The sequence below is a fragment of the Bidens hawaiensis genome, unplaced genomic scaffold (assembly GCF_021521415.1).
Source record: "Bidens hawaiensis isolate Kalapana, Puna unplaced genomic scaffold, B.hawaiensis_p1.1 tig00016269_1, whole genome shotgun sequence".
Lineage (NCBI taxonomy): Eukaryota > Viridiplantae > Streptophyta > Magnoliopsida > Asterales > Asteraceae > Bidens > Bidens hawaiensis.
In genome coordinates, this window is record NW_027492487.1 from 196,109 (window position 1) to 214,837 (window position 18,729).

The window sequence follows — 18,729 nt, forward strand, 5'->3', positions numbered from 1 at the left end:
CTGCCACCATTTCCGATGGCAAGAACGGAATCGAAGATGAAGACAAGATCTTCTACCTCTACCACCAAGCCCTATGTTCGGAGGCGAGCATCACAACAACCAAACCGCCGCCGCCCCTCTTTGATAGCCAGAAAACGTAAAACCCATCACAGGCCAAAAACACCCGAAAAAAGATATCTAAAACCTGTAAATCGACCTACACCATCTCCTCTCTCTCTCTCTTTCTCTCTCTCTCCGACTTTGCGGCGACCTGAACCGTCACCATCTCACAAGTGACGACGATGGAAGTGATGCACGATGATGATGGCGGCCGGCCGGAAGCCAAAGGCGACGGAAATGGAGCTGTGGATGTTGATAATATAGATAAGATTCATATATATAAATATAATATGCGTACATGTATACAACTGATTAAAATTGGGTGTGGGTAGATAAGGAAAGAAAAAAAAATTCATTTTAGTAAATACTTTTAAAATCACCTATATTTGTAAATAATTTTTTATAACCGTCCATTTTGGTAAAAAAAAAACTCGGTTGTTGACATGGCATCAGTAAATGCTTCCGATCATTTTATCATTTGAGGTTTTAACATTGTGTGGGACCCACCTACACACCACCGCAAAGGATTGGAATATTTTTTACTAGCGACAGATGACATAAAATTCAACACTTCCAATCTAGTGGCATATGTCCAAATTTATGTGGGACCCATCTTTTGTCATTAAAACACAAAACAAAACAAAACAAAACGTTCCACAACCACAACACGCCAACATCATTTAACACTTCCATTTCATTCAATAAGATCAATAAAAGAATGGTGGTAAACGCAGCTGAGGTATTGAAGCAAGAGATACCAGTGGAGGAAGAATCAGTATGCATACCTGATGATGTCATCAGTGGACTTGTTCTTGTGGATATCATCAATGGCTTCTGCACCATTGGAGCTGGAAATCTGGTCAGTCAATTAATTAGTTTTTAAACCACAGACGATTGAAGGATATCATCTTGATTTAACATACGGTGATACGGACCAGGTTAAACAAATAGAAGGGGTGAATCAAATAAAAAAGTTGAAGATAAATATCAGAGAATAAACTGAATATATAATTTATTGTTAGGAGATCATTAATTATTATAGTTAAAGTTAGAGATAAAGTTTACTTTTTTATTTGTTTGAGTATTATTAGAAATTAGAGTCGGAGTAGGTAACGATTTTATGTTAGTATAAATAGAGGTGTAGGGTTATGGTATCTTGTGTAGTTTTCGTTGTTAATAATAATATTGGAAGTGAGTTAGCACAAAATTATGGTGTTGCTCGATGATCCAATTAATTCCAACAATGATGATGATTGTGTTTGTTAATTAATTAGGCACCTAGAGAGACTAACAACCAGATGCTGGAAATGATTGATGAATCAGTGAAGCTCTCAAGGGTTTTCTGTGAGAAGAAATGGCCGATTCTTGCGTTTTTAGATACACATCAGCCTGGAAAACCTGAACATCCTTACCCTTCTCACTGTCTTGCAGGCTCTCATGAATCTGATCTGGTTCCTGGTATTATATATATATATATATCATTCTTCTTCATCGTGATCATCGGAACTCAAACACGACCAGTATAACCCGTTTATTCGGAAATCACCTTGTAAAATGGTTCAAAAGACTTAATACCTTAAAAAGTATTTTAACGCATAAAACTTTGTAAATGATTTATTCGGAAATCATATTATTGCTGACACAATACTGTAATCCTATTATGTAGATTCTCTATTAGAAGTTAAAACACTTGAAACAAAAAGTGGTTTGGGTGCCACGAACCAAACAATTACATGTTTTGACTTTTGACCCGAGCCCATTTTGGCCTTTACTCGGCTTCTCTGGCTAAAGGTGTGCCAGATATTAAAAAAGGTTTGAGAAGGACCGGTTACGAACATGCATGTAGTGTAGGTTTGAAACCGGGTTGTGACCCTATGTTTTGAAACCAGGTAAAGCACTCAAACCCGATCTTTGACTTTTTTCAAAACACTCAACTCTGATCTTCGAATATTTTTCATACCGTTTACAACAAAAACTTGTGTTGACCGAACGCAGAACGGTTTGAGGAAAAACCCGATATGTACACCTCTACCCTACCTGGCTCATCTTTGGTCTCATTTTCTAACTCCCCTTTTATCTCTATATATGTAGCTCTAAAGTGGTTGGAGAAAGAATCAAATGTAACCATTAGACGCAAGGACTGTTATGATGGATATATCGGTTCCATAGAAGAAAACGGTTCAAACGTTTTTGTTGACTGGGTCAAAAACAATAAGATACAAACGGTAAGTATTTCCCAAACACATAACCATACAAATCACAAAACTTCAACCGCTAAGCACCGCCTAAATACTGACTGTGTGTTTGTTCATTGTTGTTCAAGTTATTGGTGGCGGGAGTATGCACCGACATATGTGTGCTTGATTTTGTCTGCTCCACTTTATCAGCAAGAAACCGCGGTTTCCTCACACCATTGAAAGATGTGGTGGTGTATTCCCGCGGTTGTGCTACCTTTGATTTCCCGGCTTCGGTTGCAAGAGAGACTAAAGATGCCCTGACTCATCCCCAGGTATATACAATTAACTCCTATGTACGTCGTCTTAATTCAAATGTAATGAGATATGGCTATTTAAAAGAAAATAAATGTGGAAGAGAATCAACTCGATCAAGATATAAAGATTCATAGGTTACTGAAGCATGAATGTTTGGCAGGAGATAATGCAGCATATGGGTTTGTATATGGCTAAAGGAAGAGGAGCAAGAATAGCAAAGGATGTGTCTTTTGCTGCATGAGACCAATATTAATAAGTAATCTATTGGAGTATTATTATCTACAATAAAGTAGCCAATATTATTAATAATATTTACTCTACTTGATCTATTAAACTCATTAAGAAAGATGATTGTGTCACTTATGTTTGTAATATATATGTTTATAGCATGTAAGATGCTTTGGGGGTATTTACCGTACAGTTCAGTGCGTAAAATACATTTTGGCCAACACAGTAGCTATGAATGTTCAGGGTCCGGTTCTGCCAATCTTGATGAAAGTTTTAAGATAAACCGCTTCGAAAACGGCAAACGGACTGTTGGTTGGTCAGAGCAGCCGAATAACAATAACAACATATCACGATTTGCTATTCAGTTTCAACAGTTTTAAAAGCTTGGCATATATATAAAATGCTGAAAATTAATCAAAGAGAGGAGAATCTTAGATTAGTTTTAAAATGTAAGGACCGTTCGAGACATTACATATTACATTTCTGACATACAAACAAATAACAATAACAACATATGCTAGTTCGTCCATTCGGTTTTATGGCCGGTTCCAGGTTCCAAACTATCATAACAAAACCTAGAGGTGCACAAAAAAACCGGTTCCGTACCTGACCCTATGGACCCAATATCCGGTTCGGATATTTTTATATCTGAAAACCCTACCCAATTCTCCAATTCTCTTAAAAATCGGTTGCTACCCGGTTCTGGCTCGTACCCAGAATAACTGGTTCCACCGGGCTTTTGACTATAAATTACCTACAGCTTTGAAATATAGTTGTTGGAACCGGTTCCAACGGTAATATAGCCGTTTTAAGACCGTTGGAACCGGTTTTTGAGGTCCAAAATTTATATAACATGAATTATTATCAATTGTTTTACCACCAATCTCAAAAACACCAAAAAAATTTCTCGGTTTACACTCGTTTTACAATCCCGACTTACCTACACCTCCATATTTTTTCACTTCCACAACCACCACTTGTTATTATGGCAAGGACAACAAGAAGGGGGCTTCTACATCCGTTTTTATTAACCCGGTTCATTTTGAAGATGACCCCGAAGTTGTACGGGTCGTCCCGCATAACCGCAACGAAGACGTATAGCGGAATTGGGATTTGATTGAGTTGATCAATGGCGACCTTAAGGTTCATTGCAAATTTTGTGACACTTACTTAAAGCATGATTCTAACTCTACATCGGACCAAAAGTCGAATTGGGTCGAGATGCATGGTACAATTATTCGTTACAACATGAAAGCGGTTCATGATAGAATGGCGAAGTTCGTGATTTAACAAGGTTTGTCGTTTAACCACTTTGACAACCCTGATTTGAAAGCCATGATTCGAGAAACTCTTCAACCATGCTACACCCATGTAAGTTGTACTACTCTCTGGCGTCATTGTCTAAAATTGTGGGAATGTGCAAAAAAAGATTTAATTGAGTTTTTTCAAACTTTACAAATGGATGTGAATTTAACTAGTGATGTTTGGTCGGCACCACATGGATTACCGGAATCCTACATTTGTGTCACCGCTCATTGGGTCGATGCGGTTTCTTGGTAAATGATGAAACGCACCATCGTGTTCGAAAACTTTTCGTATCCACATACCGCCGGAAAATTGTTTGAAATTGTAGATGAGGTAATAACGACTTTTAACTTGAGGAAGAAAATAATTTCTATGTCGTTTGATAACGCAACAAACAATACAAAGGCGGTTGAAAATTTTATCATAAATACAAACCACCTTTTTACGAGAATTGTTTTCATGCTCGATGTGTTGCACATATTATCAATTTGGTTGTTCAAGAAGGTCTCGCCAATGAAACCATGGAAGTCAGTTTGAGATGCTTTAGATATATGTTACAAGATGTTTTCAAAAGTGGGAAAAGAAGACATATTGAATACAAAACTATATCAAATCGGTTGAAAGAAAATATTTGTGGCTGAATTGGGACTTTCCAACCCGTTGGAAATCAACTTTTCATATGCTCTCGTGTGCTTTTGCCCAACAAGAAACATTACAAAGTTTTAATAAAACTCTTGTTGATCGGTGCGAAGCTGATATGTTTCCCGACGGTGCTTGGGTATATATCGGTTATTTGTTGGAGTATCTTGATGTTTTTAAAACCGCAACAACTAAATTATCGAGGGTTTATTATCCTACTAGTTGTTGGGTGTTGCAAGAATTCTACAACATCTCCTTGAATTTTAAAGAGTCAATACAAGAATGATCTTTTCAATAATATTGTTAAACAAATGAAGGAGAAGTTTGAAAAATATTATGAAAACATATCACCGATGTTTACTTATGCCGCCGCTTTAAACCCCTATTTGAATGTTTCCGGGGTTGAGGCATTGATCGAGTAAATATTTGACAGCATGGGTATGCATGAGATCGACCCAATGTTGTCGACGGAAACGAAAGAATGTTTCAACAAATCTCTTCAAGGACTTTATGATCATTATTTCCAACTTTATGGTCTAAGCTCAAAGTCGATTTTGTGAGGCAAACAACAAGTAGGCCATGTAAGCAGAAACTTATAAATATGTTGAATGTTGTTCGTGAGTCGGCGGCAAAGGAGAACTACACCAACAAGTGTACTTGGTCGATATAATGGAGCAAACTATGTTGAAGGTGCATCGGTCAATGAAGTTCGCAACCTTGATATTTTGGCTTGGTGGAAAGGAAAGCAAAACGAATTTCCTATTCTTTCTACCATGGCTCGTGACTTGTTTAGCATCCAAGCTTCAGCGGTAGCTTTGGAATCAGATTTTCTCTTAGTGGAGGATATTATCAATGCGAAGAACAAAACTCACTCCAGAGTCGTTAGAGATGTGCATTTGCCTAAAAGATCATTTGGACGCGGTAGATAGTATACGAGACAAGGCAAACTTTGAAGATGAAATACCACTAGAACGTCCAATTCATAATGAAGAGGTGGAAGAAGGGCTTTCTTCCGGGCTATCGGGTGGTGAAGAAGACAAAGGCGAAGACTAAAAAGAAGAGTTTGAAGACGCTTGAAAAAGTTTAATATTTATTTGTTCTAATTTCTATTTGTTTTAGTCATGTAATATGTAACACAAACCAATCGATCAACTTTCAAGTAATTTATATTTGTTTTATTAGTCTTGCTTTATTTATTATTAGTCATGTTTAATAGTTTAATAGTGTAATGTAACCGTTTTTTAATACTATTAGTCATGTTTTTTATTACCGGGTTTAATGTAACCAATTTTTAAAGTGCTATCGGTTTCTTTTAAACTAAGTCTTAAATTAACAAAAAAACAACCACTTCATTACATTAACGACGAACATTTTATTATAAAAAACGACAAAGTACAAAAATTATTAAACATAAAAACTTAAATAACAAACACGGTTTGTCATTTTCATCCTGCTCTCTAAGCCCATTAAGCTCTGTTACCGGCGGCGGGTGCTGGAGTTGCAGAGCCAGGCGACTCTCCCGCTTCCGCTTTTTTGGCGTCCAAATTATTTTTTTCATAATACTTATTGGTATGCTTTCGGAAAGTGGAGTTCGGCCCGCTTTCAGAAACTTGGCACAATACTTGCACCGCGTCATATCATGTGAGTCGGTCAAAACACACAAATCATAATGAACCCATACCTCGGGGCATCTTGGTGTGTCGATGATCATAACAACATCATCGTTGGTTGCCATTGCTTGCCGGTTTAATCAATATTGAGATTTAAAGTGTGTTTTATAGTTATACAAGTGGTTTATCAAGTTCTAAACTTAACATATTATGTGTGTTATATAGTTAAAAACCGGTTCAAATGATCCAAAAATAGCTATATAGCCGTTGGAACCGGTTCCCAACGGTCAAATTCAGTTTGAAAACGGAAAACCCAGTACACCCGGTTTTTCAGTATAACCCGTACCCGGTTCCTACCTTACCCGGTTCTACTTGGTTCTCATATTATCCTACCGAGTCGGGTTTGGTGCCTACCCGGTTCTTGACTAGAACCGGTTCCAGTTTGCACTAGAGATGTTCAACGAAACCGGTTCCTGGAACCGAACCGGTGGACCCGAACCGGACCCGAACCGGTTCCTACCCGTTTTTTGTAGGAACCGGACCCTATCTGATTCAACCCGATGATCCGTGACCGGTTCTTGCATTTCTGAGTGGGGGCGGGTAGGAACCGGAACCGAACCGGAACCGGTTCTGGAACCGAACCATCCGGAACCGGTTCCTAACCGGTTCTAGCCGTTTGATCGAATATAGCCGTTGGAAATCGTTTTTTTGGCCGTTTTTTGACCGTTGGGGTAAAAAATAGCCGTTTTTTGGCTCCCCCAAGCACCCCACTACTAGTATAAATAGGTATTTGGTGTCATGGGTTCATCACAACACTCAAAACGCAAACCCGAACGCAAAAAAATACAAAAAAACGCTATTACAACGTTTTGAGTTCTCTAATCTCTTGTTTTCTCTTCTTCTATATTCATATTTGTTGTTATGGCTGCCTCACAATCATCGGTTGGTCAAGGTTCCAACGCCGAACCAAGTTTCGTTCGTATTGTACCTCATAATCGTAATCAAGAGATTTGGTGCAATTGGGATTTGGTTGAATTAAGTGATGACCATTCATTGAAGGCTCGGTGCAAGTTTTGTGGGATTTATTTTTCATGTTATACAAATACGAATCGTAGTTTAGAATCCAAATCGCAAACGAAAAACGAAAAAAAAAAAAAATTTTACACTGTAACTGGTTGGAACCGGTTAAAGTACAGGAACCGGGTTAGGAACCGGTAAGAACCGGTTAGATAGGTTAGGGGTCCGAGGGTGGGAGAACCGGTTCGGTTCCCTAACCGGTTCGAGCCTGGAACCGGTTTAAAAGGGGGTTTTGAATATAGGAACCGGTTCCGGTTCCTAGTCCCAAACCGTTTTGAACATGCCTAGTTTGCACCCCGTTTAAAAATACTTGGTTCCGGGCTTTCAAAATACCCAGTCCAAACCACGAACCGGATCGTCATTTTTCAAACCAAACAACTTTCTTTTGTTTCAGTGGTTTATGATTACAGTATTCAAAAGTGTAACTAACAGAGTTTATTTGCTTCAGTTGGGAGCTTCTGTTGGTTTCAACGGTTTATGAACGATGTCAACTTTAAAATATCATGCAAGGGCTAACACGCGAGTGATAAGTCAAAACCAACCGAAACTAGCTTTAAATATAATTTACAAAGATAAAAAGCAACAAATTTAAACTTCCTCTATTCAAGACTTATTTAAAATCTATCAAGCTGACTGATTTAGATGTTGGGATATAGCACCAACTTAGATACATCAGATGAAGCCAAAACTAACTCTGATAATTACATTTGTCATTTGACTCTAATGGAAGATTATGCAAACTTACTCTCCACTCTTAATATTCCACAAGCCATCTGACACTGCAAATAATAATAATAATAATAATAATAATAATAATTTATTTCGATTATCATTATTAATTTACTATCACTACTAAAAAATCATTTACCATGAAACTAAATGAAGATCTTACCTATAATATCTGAACCAGCTAGAAAAAAGATTTGTGAAGATTCATTCATGTACAAAGAGAGCATCTTTATTATTCCTGCAACCTCAGCTGATTAAAGAACACCAAGAAATGAGATTCTGGTGCCCAGTATACAAATCCAACAACAGGACCTCCGTTAATGTACTGCAAGAAAATAAATTAAGTCAAAATTCTATATAGTAATAAGTCAACAAAGAAAGTGGGTACCTTTCCATCCAGGATAACAAGTTCACCGTCAACCCATCGAGGATTTTGAAATCCTGGGTCTGCAAGTCTCCCTTGTCCCCGATATCGAGCAATCTGAATTACCATAAAGGCATTAAAAATTGGCCCGGTAAACGAAGCGAACATTCAGTGAAACGTTCGATAGGAAGTTCATTTATGCTCGATTATTTAATATATGAACAAGCACGAACATTTTTTTGCCTTTGGTCATTCAGTTAAACGAACGAATATGAACACGTGTCTTGTTCATTCGTTTATGTTTGTGAACGTTCATTTGTCTAAATTCGTTCATTTGCATTAGTTAGCTTTATGGTTTATGTTTGAACGCTTATATGTTCGTTGAAACTTTTAAATCCTTATAATTTAGTGCATTAGTGTATTTTTTAAAATTTATATACTACCCCCTAAAATGAAGCTGATAAGAATTGATATGTGTTGATTGTGATAGATTGGATTTAGGGAACACAGTAGGAACAAAACAGACGGAACGATTGTATTAGTGAAACGTAAAGAGAAAGCTACAAGGATAATCCAGGGCTATGCCCTCTCTCCATCATCGGAGCCTGAACAAACTTAACAATTTCAATCCCTACGTCCCTAAGAAGTTATATATAAACCTATTTATAGAAATGAAATTACACTTAATACCCTTCAATAGACCTATTTATAGCCTTGTTTTATCAACGTTTACTTTGAATTAGCGTTCGTTAATTATGTTCACGTATCTTCGTTCATCTATTTTCAATTATGTTTGTTCACGTATGTTCATTTGCGTTCGTGAACCATGTGTTTATACTTAAACGAACCAACACGAACAATCTCATTTTCTTAACGAACGAACACAAAGAAAAAAACTCCATTCTTTATCTTTGTTCATCTATCTCAGTTATGTTGGTCCGTATATGTTAATTTGCTTTGTGAATCGTGTGTTTATACTTATACGAACAAACACGAACAGTCTCATTTTCTTAACGAACAAACACAAAGAAGAACACTCCATTCTTTTTACTGTTTGTGTTTAATCGTTTGTTCGATTAAAGTTAAACGAAATAACATGAAAATGCCCGTTGGTGTTCGTTCAATTATATTCGTTTATGTTCTTTCATATCTCCGCAGTTATGTTTGTTCATATGCGTTTGTGAACTGTTCGTTTATACTTCAATGAATGAACATAAATAAACACAACACACTCATTTTCTTAACGAACACGAAAACTCAGCTCGTTTAACTGTTTGCGTTCAACTGTTTGTTCAATTAAAGTTAAACGACCTAGCATGAACATGCCCCGTTCGTGTTCGTTGAGTCCGTCTATAAGCCTACTCAAAATGCTCAACATATATGATAAAACGTTTAAATAAATATATAAAAACTTGCCACTCCAAATTCTTCTGGGATGATGCCTCTATGAGGTAACTGATACTTGGTTCCAACTTTTGCACGAAATGCAACCTGTAGAAATTATAATAATATAAAAACAGTGTGTATAAAATTTAATCAAAAAAAAAATGGTGCAAAGTTTACTTGTCCAGCTGGAACATAAGGATCGCCAGTAATCTTTACGGCTTCTACATACTCGTAAAACTCAAAATTTGAAAACTTCTTTGTGTTGCCATCTTCTTGCCACTGACCGAATTTTCTTTTTAATTGAATCACCTCGGAAGTGTATATACCGTGTGCACCGACATATAATCCTGCCAAATATGTTTGAAAATACGCTTATCGAATTCGAATTGAATAATATAATTTTGTTGGAAACGAATGAAAATCAATTATATTTCTTTGTAGATTTCTGTTTGGTTTAGAGATTCAGTTTTGAATATGTAGAATAATAAATAATAATAAAAGTCAACATTACCCTTTACTGAATATTTTTAGTTTTGTAATTGTTTAGCTATGTTGATATAACACATTTAAATGTCTTCAAAATATTAGTAAAATTATTTCTTCAACTACCTTTTATTTACATGATTACCAAACAACTTTGAAAGTTCAATACAAGTTGGAATGTAAACAAGTCAAACCGGCTCACGAGCTACTCGAGATCGGCTCATTAAAAGCTCGAATCAAGCTGAGCTTAAACGAGCTCAAGCCCGAGCCTTTAAATAAGCTTGTCTAATAAACGAGCCCGAGCTTCACTTATCGAGCTCGAGATGGCTCACGAGCCAATTATGTATATAACTTTAATTTAATGTATTAAACAAACATATTTGCAAAATTAATTTTTGCTACACAAAAATTATTGTAACGGTAACTAAATAATATATTAAAATGTATATATATAATTAAAATTAAAATGTATATATATTTATTAATAAATTAAAAAACAAGCCACCTCATGCATTTCTTAATAAATTAAAAAAACAAGCCAGCTCAAGCTTAAAAAACGGCTCACGAGCTGAGCTCGAGCTTTAGAAAAATCTCAAAACGAGCCGACCTCGAGCTCTCGTAAGTTAAAACGAGCCAACCTCAAATTCTCATAAGTCAAACAAGCCGAGCTCAAGCTTTCATATGTCAAAGCAAGCCAAGCTCAGGCTCGGCTCACTTGCTTACACCCCTAGATACAAGTCAAATTCCAATTCTGCCAAATTGTCACCATTTAAAGGATCCCAATTAGAGGGAATCTCGATTCGGTTAAATGTTGTAGATCCAGATAACGGTTGACGGTTTTGAGCCTGACTGAGACTAAGATTTATCAACTGATTCACATCTTTAAGCACCTGAAAAATAAAAAAGACATCTTCAAAAACTCAATGGTTTGACTTTGACTTGCAATAGTCCATTTAATTCATGTAGACAACACTAAGTCACAAACCTTCATGGGTATCTTCCTGGTTCCAATATACTTGGCAAGATTGAGCATAACACTATCTATACTACGAGCACCTTGATTCTTAGAATCTTTTTGATTTGAAGATTGTGCACTACTAGATTGTACATTTTGATTTTCTTTTTGTATGGAGAAAGTGAATGTCGAGCGGCTTTTCTTTTCTAGCTTAGCTGGCATTCTAAGCAAATCTTTATGAGAAGTATCATTTGAAACCTTTTGTACTAAACCACCAACCACAACTTTGACCGCAATTTGACTATTATTATCCCCGTCAATTATAGTATTACCAGCATCAATATCAATATCTATATCGTATTGCTCTCCATCAGTTTCAGTTTCATCTTTAACTTCCACTATATCACCACCATCTTCATCATCGCTGACATCATCATTGTTTTCATCTTCATCATCATCGTCGTCTTCATCTTCTTCATCCATGATTTGTTCAACCACTTTTGATATTAAATCTCTGTCTATTTTTCCTGGTGACGTCACATTCATAACCTTAATTTTCACATCTTTTGCACCGGGAATCATGTCCCGGAGAATATTTTCAAAGCTATATTCCTCGTCGTCTGTATCTTCGTTATCTTTTGTAAATACGTCACCTTTGTCACCCGTGGGGTCCACCGTGTTCACACTGTTAATATTAACATTTGATGACTTGGGAGAAAAAAGGGAAAAATCTTGAGGACCCTCCTTTCGTTTGAGGTATACAGCCTGATTATACAAATTCAATCTCATAGTAAGTTAAGGATAATAAAATTTGACCAAAATTGACCCGGATAAAGAAAGTTACCTGGTGCTTGTATTCTCCTTTTTCATTCATTGTAATAAATATTTCAAACAAAGGGGCACCATCTGCAGCCTTGGCAAGCTGCCTGAAATTCGCAAATTTAAAAAATAAAAATAATAACATATCAAGAATTGAAACATCAAAATGCTGACAAATTATATCTAATTAAAACATAGCTTTGAGGTATAAGCTACCTGGGACTGTAACTTCTTGCAAGGTATCGTCCATGTTCTGCACTTATACGGATGATTCGACCATACGGGTCCTTGCTATCATCTGAAAATCCAGCCCACCAACCAACCTAAAATTTGAGATGAACGGAATATAGTTATTGATATGTGATAACGTGAAAGCACAAAAATAGAGTGAACATAATTTATAATGTTAGTCATGATAAGTAGTCTCAATAATTAACCTTCTTGTGGCTTTTAACGCTATAATTAAAACTACAGTCCTAAAGGTGGCAATTTCAAGTTGTTTACTTACTTATAGAGGCGACAATGGTTTAGTTTAATCTCAAAAGCATCGGTTAAGTTGAAAGTCGTCAAAATCCTATTATTAATGCATACAACCACTTAAACCATTTTATTCAGACATAAGTATTAATATTGTACCAATAAAAGTTGTAACTCTATGTAGCACAAAAAGGATTTTACACAGTTTACCGTGTACTAGAAAACAACCAATTTTAACCTATTACCTAACTCAACCCATTCGACCATACTCTTATTGCAACCTTTTAGCTATATCATTCTAAAAGAAGCAGTATTACAAACTAGGGTTGTAGAAGAATCATTGTGATAATTTTTAGAGTAATCTTTCAAAATACTGAAAGCATATGAATGGGGATAACACGTTTGAGATTATCTAACTCAAGTATAGCCGTATAGGAAAGGCAAACATTAGTTAGTTGTAATGATACATTACAAGCAAAACTAACATTAGCTTTAATAGATATTTTACCACCCCATCAAACAAACTTATGTGCATATTGCTTAGCCAATTTGTTCTATACGTTTAATCGAGATCCATATAGATTGTGCTTATACAAGTAACATTCAAAACCATCATATTTAAAGAAAATGATCATAACAACTCACCAAACCCGCACTAGCATAATCTCGTACAAACGCTGCATCCTTGTAACGCTCTTCTTTTATAGCTTTCTGCAACAAAACTCTAGATCAGTATAGATACCGTAACCTTATATTTACTGCGCTTCACTTATTGCAAATCACATCATTCTCTTACATTCAACTGAGACATCACCCTGCCAACAGTATCATTATTAGCAGCTGCTGCAATTGCAACCTTTATCCTAGCAGCATCTTCATAGTCCTCATTAGTAACAGCATGCTTTAATTGTATCTATCATAAAACACACTTCACAATTTCAACATAGTAATGTTATCACAGAGATGATAAACACATAATTCAACCTCACTACGAGGGCTTCCGAGGAACTGTTAGTGAACTGCTCATCAGGAAGTTCGTTTATGTTCGTCCGTTTAATAAATGATCGAACACGAACAAAGAATTCCGTTCGGTAAGCTTCACGAAAGAGCACAAACATAGGCCACGCTCGTTCAGTTGTGTTCGTGAAAGTTTGATAATGTGTTCATTTAGGTTCGTTCGTTAGTGTTCAGTTATGTTGTTCACATCCGTCCATTACATTCATTTACATATACTGTCATACTGTGATATACATATGTTCGTTTATTAGAATTTGACTATAACTATTTTCATATATTTATTTACATTTTACTATTACAATTTTGAGATAATTATGTTTATGATGACTATGTTTAGTTTTTTTAGATATTATATGATGTACTTCCAGATTTTAGTTGATTTTACGTTGATTTAGTGATGACCATTCTCGAATTAATATATGTTCCTTTGTGTCCGTGTTTGTTCATTTGTATTCGTTAGAGTCCGTTATTGCCCATTTACAAAACTAGTGCGAACGGACACAAACAAGCTCAATTCCTTAACAAACAAACATGGACACAGAATACGGTTTGGTAAAGTGTTCATGAACCGTTGGTATGTCAGACAAAAGGTTAACAAACAAACATAAACAAGGTATCATCCGGTCCGGTTCTGTTGGGTTCTTTTACAGCCCTACTCACTACTAACTGAGGTCATCAAGTTCACCTACTATGACATCTCAATCTTAACTAGCAAACCATAATCCTAACCCTAACACCAGTATCAAATCTCAATTCATGCAAACCCTAACAACAGTTGAAGCAACAATTTATACCTGCAATAAGTCAACAATTCTTTCCTGTTGATCGACGTCATCAAAATGCTTCTTCCACCGCTCCCAATCCCACTCATCCTCACCATCTTTCTTCTTCTTCTTCAAACTAATATCATCATCATCATCTTCATCCACCTTAATATTATTATTATTATTATTATTATTATTATTCCGATATCCATCCAGAAAGTCATCGAACCACTTGATAACGTTCCGAACATTCTGCTGAAACCATCGCCTAGGACTTTCTTCATTATCGGAGGTCCGATGACACCGGCATACGGTTGAAGAAGAAGAAGAATCCAAAACCCTAGGTGAAGAGTTGGAGAATCGAGTCGACGAATTATAGGTGAGTTTGTTAGGGCTTGTGTGGTAAGTGAGTTTGTGACTGCGGACGGATGGTGGGTAGTTTGGAGGAGATACAGACGCCATTGAAGACAAGAGTGAGATAATATTATTATTATTAGGAGAGAAGAGATAGAGGTTGATATAATGAAAAGATGGATCAAGCGGAGTAGCCAATAACATATCGGTCTCTATACCAACCTAAAGCTGGTGAGGGTTACCCGAGGTACATTGTCATCACCCTATATGAACTGACGGGTAGACCTCTGGGTTATACAACCCATTGAACACAAAAGAATAGTATATAGCAGTTGAATGGCTTATTCCCGCACCTCTTTCCATTAAATAATTCGCAAACTCTTTAGGGTAGTTAGGCTTGTGCCCCTCTCTCTATGTATACTTTAGGGTAGTTAACGATAAAAAATAAGGAGGAATTGGTCGAGTCTTAGGGTAGTTTGAGTTCGTTTAAGATTAGGGATAAGATTGGTACCGTACGCCGGTACGCGTACCTAAAATCAGTAAACATGGATACCCGTACTCGTACCCAAGTTTATGGTGCGGACACAGGTACTTTCGAGTACGATACTTGCTTTGATTTCACTTTGTTTTTTTTTAATCTCCAATAAACTTGGTATGGTACCATACAATACCAACAAACAATTATTTATAATACCACAACAGAAACCGTAATAACACAACCAAAACATCATATTGAAACTAAAAATGAAATAAACCATAATATAAAATTCATTCATAATCAAGTAATGAATTCCAAAACATACAAAGTCTCCCAATAAAATTTTATCGAAATGTTTAAAACAAAATTAATTTATGCAAAGAAAGTTAACATTTGTTTAATCTTCGCTATTCATTTTTCCATTACCATTTTCCTTTTATTTGTTTATTGTTTCTTCAATTTTCATAGAAAAACAAGAGAGAAAGTGAATACATGTTATATAATGATATACACAATTACACATACATGAAATAAAAATATATGAATATACACATATAGATCGAGAAGGAACTGATTCAACTGATATATATATATATATATATATATACATATATATGTGGGAGGGTTAACGTACAATAATAGGTTATCGTACATTAGGTACGCGAGACCCTGCACCACCCGATCCTAATTGCAATTAAAACAACGCGGTTGCATAATTGTAATTAAATAAAAAAATACTTCTCGCACAACAGATCGTCATTTGCTGCAAGCCTTCAACCATAATCAAATCATCCACAAAACTAAAGCATAATCAAAATCGATAAACCCATTATCGTTATAGTTTAATAATCTTCAAATTGATCAAAAATTGTTGATTTAATCAATTGAATTGATGTGTAAGAGGCTTTAGAATCATCAATCGATTATGAAATTGCAGAATAATACACCTAATTGAGCTATGATTAGGGTTCATGTTTAAACGTTTTGCACAAAACTTTAAACGTTCTGGACTTTTTGTACAGAACTTCTAAACTTTTTGTACAGAACTTCTAAATTCTAAAGTAGAAAAGTTTAGGCCAAAATGAACACCGAAAATGAACAAAAAGTTTAAACCTTGGGTAAGTGTTCCATAAAGAACTGCTTGGTCAAACGGTCAACGACATCAAATATCTCAAAAGTTTCTTTAAAACTTTAAAATTGTTTCACAAAGACAAACTTTCGGATCCCGAACACACCATATTTCCCTTTACGAGCACGTTAGTACATAGCCATGCTTGCGAGTAGGAAATGTGCTCGAGAGTAAAAAGTTTAAACATTCAACTAATACGTTCTGACCATAACTACAAATTTAAAAGTTCTGACCAAAATGAACACTAAAAATGAACAAAAAGTATAAGCGTTCAACTAATACGTTCTGACCATAACTACAAATTTAAAAGTTCTGACCAAAATGAACACTAAAATGCACAAACAGTTTAAACGTTCAACTAATATGTTTTGACCAAAACTGAACATCTTTAAACGTTCTAAGAAGTTCTGACCAAAAAGAACATCTTTAAACATTCTAAGAAGTTTTGACCAAAAAAAGAACGTCTTTAAACGTTTCAGCCTTAAACCTTTAAACGTTAAGGGCTTAAAACTTTAAACGCTTAGTTAAAACCCATCACTCAAAACTCAAGATTGATCAACTGAAAACTTCAAATTGATGATTAATTAGACCAAATTCAAAGTTTAATTGATCAATTAGTTCAACAATTTCAATTTCAATTGGCCAATTTTATCAACTGACCTGTGAACAAGTCGACGGAGGAAGATGGTGTACGGTGGACAGAATCGTTGGATGGTGGACAGAATCGTTGGATGGTGACGGATTGTTGAAGAGTCATGGTGAAGGTGGACGGAATCTATGGGAGCAATGGATCAGATTTGATGAAAATTACAAATATTGCCATCGCGTGTTATTTGAAATCGACGGGGATACGAGTCGCGTACGTAATGTACGATTAGGGATTATTATATTGTATCCTTTATATATATATATATATATTATGTATTACTTATAAAACATTTTAGATGGACAAGATTGTAATTTAACACCATTAAGACACCGCTAAAGAGACGCTGTTAAATTTAATATACCCTCATCGCCACCACTTTCAATGCTTCAGTTACTTATCCTCCGGCGACGGCTAATTTAAAAGTTCTGACCAAAATGAACACTAAAAATGAACAAAAAGTATAAACGTTCAACTAATATGTTCTGACCATAACTACAAATTTAAAAGTTCTGACCAAAATGAACTAAAATGAACAAACAGTTTAAACGTTCAACTAATATGTTCTGACCAAAACTGAACATCTTTAAACGTTCTAAGAAGTTATGACCAAAAAGAACATCTTTAAACATTCTAAGAAGTTCTGACCAAAAAAAGAACGTCTTTAAACGTTTCAGCCTTAAACCTTTAAACGTTAAGGGCTTAAAACTTTAAACGTTCAGTTAAAACCCATCACTCAAAACTCAAAATTGATCAACTGAAAACTTCAAATTGATGATTAATTAAACCGATTTCAAAGTTTAATTGATCAATTAGTTCAACAATTTCAATTTCAATTGGCCAATTTTATCAACTGACCTGTGAACAAGTCAACGGAGGAAGATGGTGTACGGTGGATGGAATCGTTGGTTGGTGGACAGAATCGTTGGATGGTGACGGATTGTTGAACAGTCATGGTGAAGGTGGACGGAATCTATGGGAGCAGTGGATCAGATTTGATGAATATTACAATATTGCCATCGCGTGTTATTTGATATCGACGGGGATACGAGTCGCGTACGTAATGTACGATTAGGGATTATTATATTGTATCCTTTATATATATATATATATATATATATTATGTATTACTTATAAAACATTTTAGATGGACAAGATTGTAATTTGACACCATTAAGACACAGCTAAAGAGACGCTGTTATATCTAATATACCTTCATCGCCGCTGCTTTCAATGTTTCGGTTACTTATCCTCCGGCGACGGCTAATTGAGTGAAATTGAATGAGCTCATCAATTCACTCCTTCATAAAATCTGTTATCAGTATTAATAGCATCCTCTTTTACAATTATTATTATTGTATCATCTAATTAGTTTAGTATTCAATCATCCCTTCATCAATTGGGTTTACTCATCTATAACATCGACACTTCACTCTACATGTGACCTAATCAACGATGAAGCACGACGGAATTAGACCTCCTATTCCCTCTGTTGCGCCAATTGTTCATAATTAGGGCTAAATTTGTAACATCCCGTTTTTCTAGTTTCGGTTAATAAATGAAAGTATGAGTTATTATGAGTCGGGCTAGTGTTGGGTTAAATGGAAATGGGTTATGGACTTGGTTTATGAAGGAAAGAGGAAAAGACCATGGGCTTAAGCCCATGATCCATAATAAT

The 18,729-nt window shown here is 35.7% G+C and overlaps 2 protein-coding genes across 2 annotated transcripts; one reads left to right on the forward strand and one right to left on the reverse strand.

Annotated features, from left to right (window-relative positions):
* The first annotated feature begins 787 nt into the window (after positions 1-787).
* On the forward strand, positions 788-2,874 carry LOC143551142 (nicotinamidase 1-like). Its single transcript, XM_077041644.1, has 5 exons — positions 788-958; positions 1,374-1,557; positions 2,191-2,324; positions 2,423-2,608; positions 2,752-2,874. Exons 1-5 carry the CDS (start codon positions 818-820, stop codon positions 2,830-2,832), a joined length of 726 nt encoding a protein of 241 aa, XP_076897759.1. The 5' UTR covers positions 788-817; the 3' UTR covers positions 2,833-2,874.
* Positions 2,875-8,008: 5,134 nt separating this feature from the next.
* LOC143551143 (protein EXECUTER 1, chloroplastic-like) lies at positions 8,009-14,916 on the reverse strand. The gene is made up of 12 exons (XM_077041645.1): positions 14,475-14,916; positions 13,460-13,576; positions 13,309-13,374; positions 12,403-12,509; positions 12,212-12,293; positions 11,398-12,132; positions 11,179-11,302; positions 10,107-10,276; positions 9,960-10,034; positions 8,568-8,660; positions 8,343-8,504; positions 8,009-8,229 (listed from the first exon to the last, which is right to left on the reverse strand). The coding sequence occupies exons 1-11, from the start codon at positions 14,904-14,906 to the stop codon at positions 8,412-8,414; spliced, it is 2,094 nt and encodes a 697-aa protein (XP_076897760.1). The 5' UTR covers positions 14,907-14,916; the 3' UTR covers positions 8,009-8,229; positions 8,343-8,411.
* Positions 14,917-18,729: the final 3,813 nt, after the last annotated feature.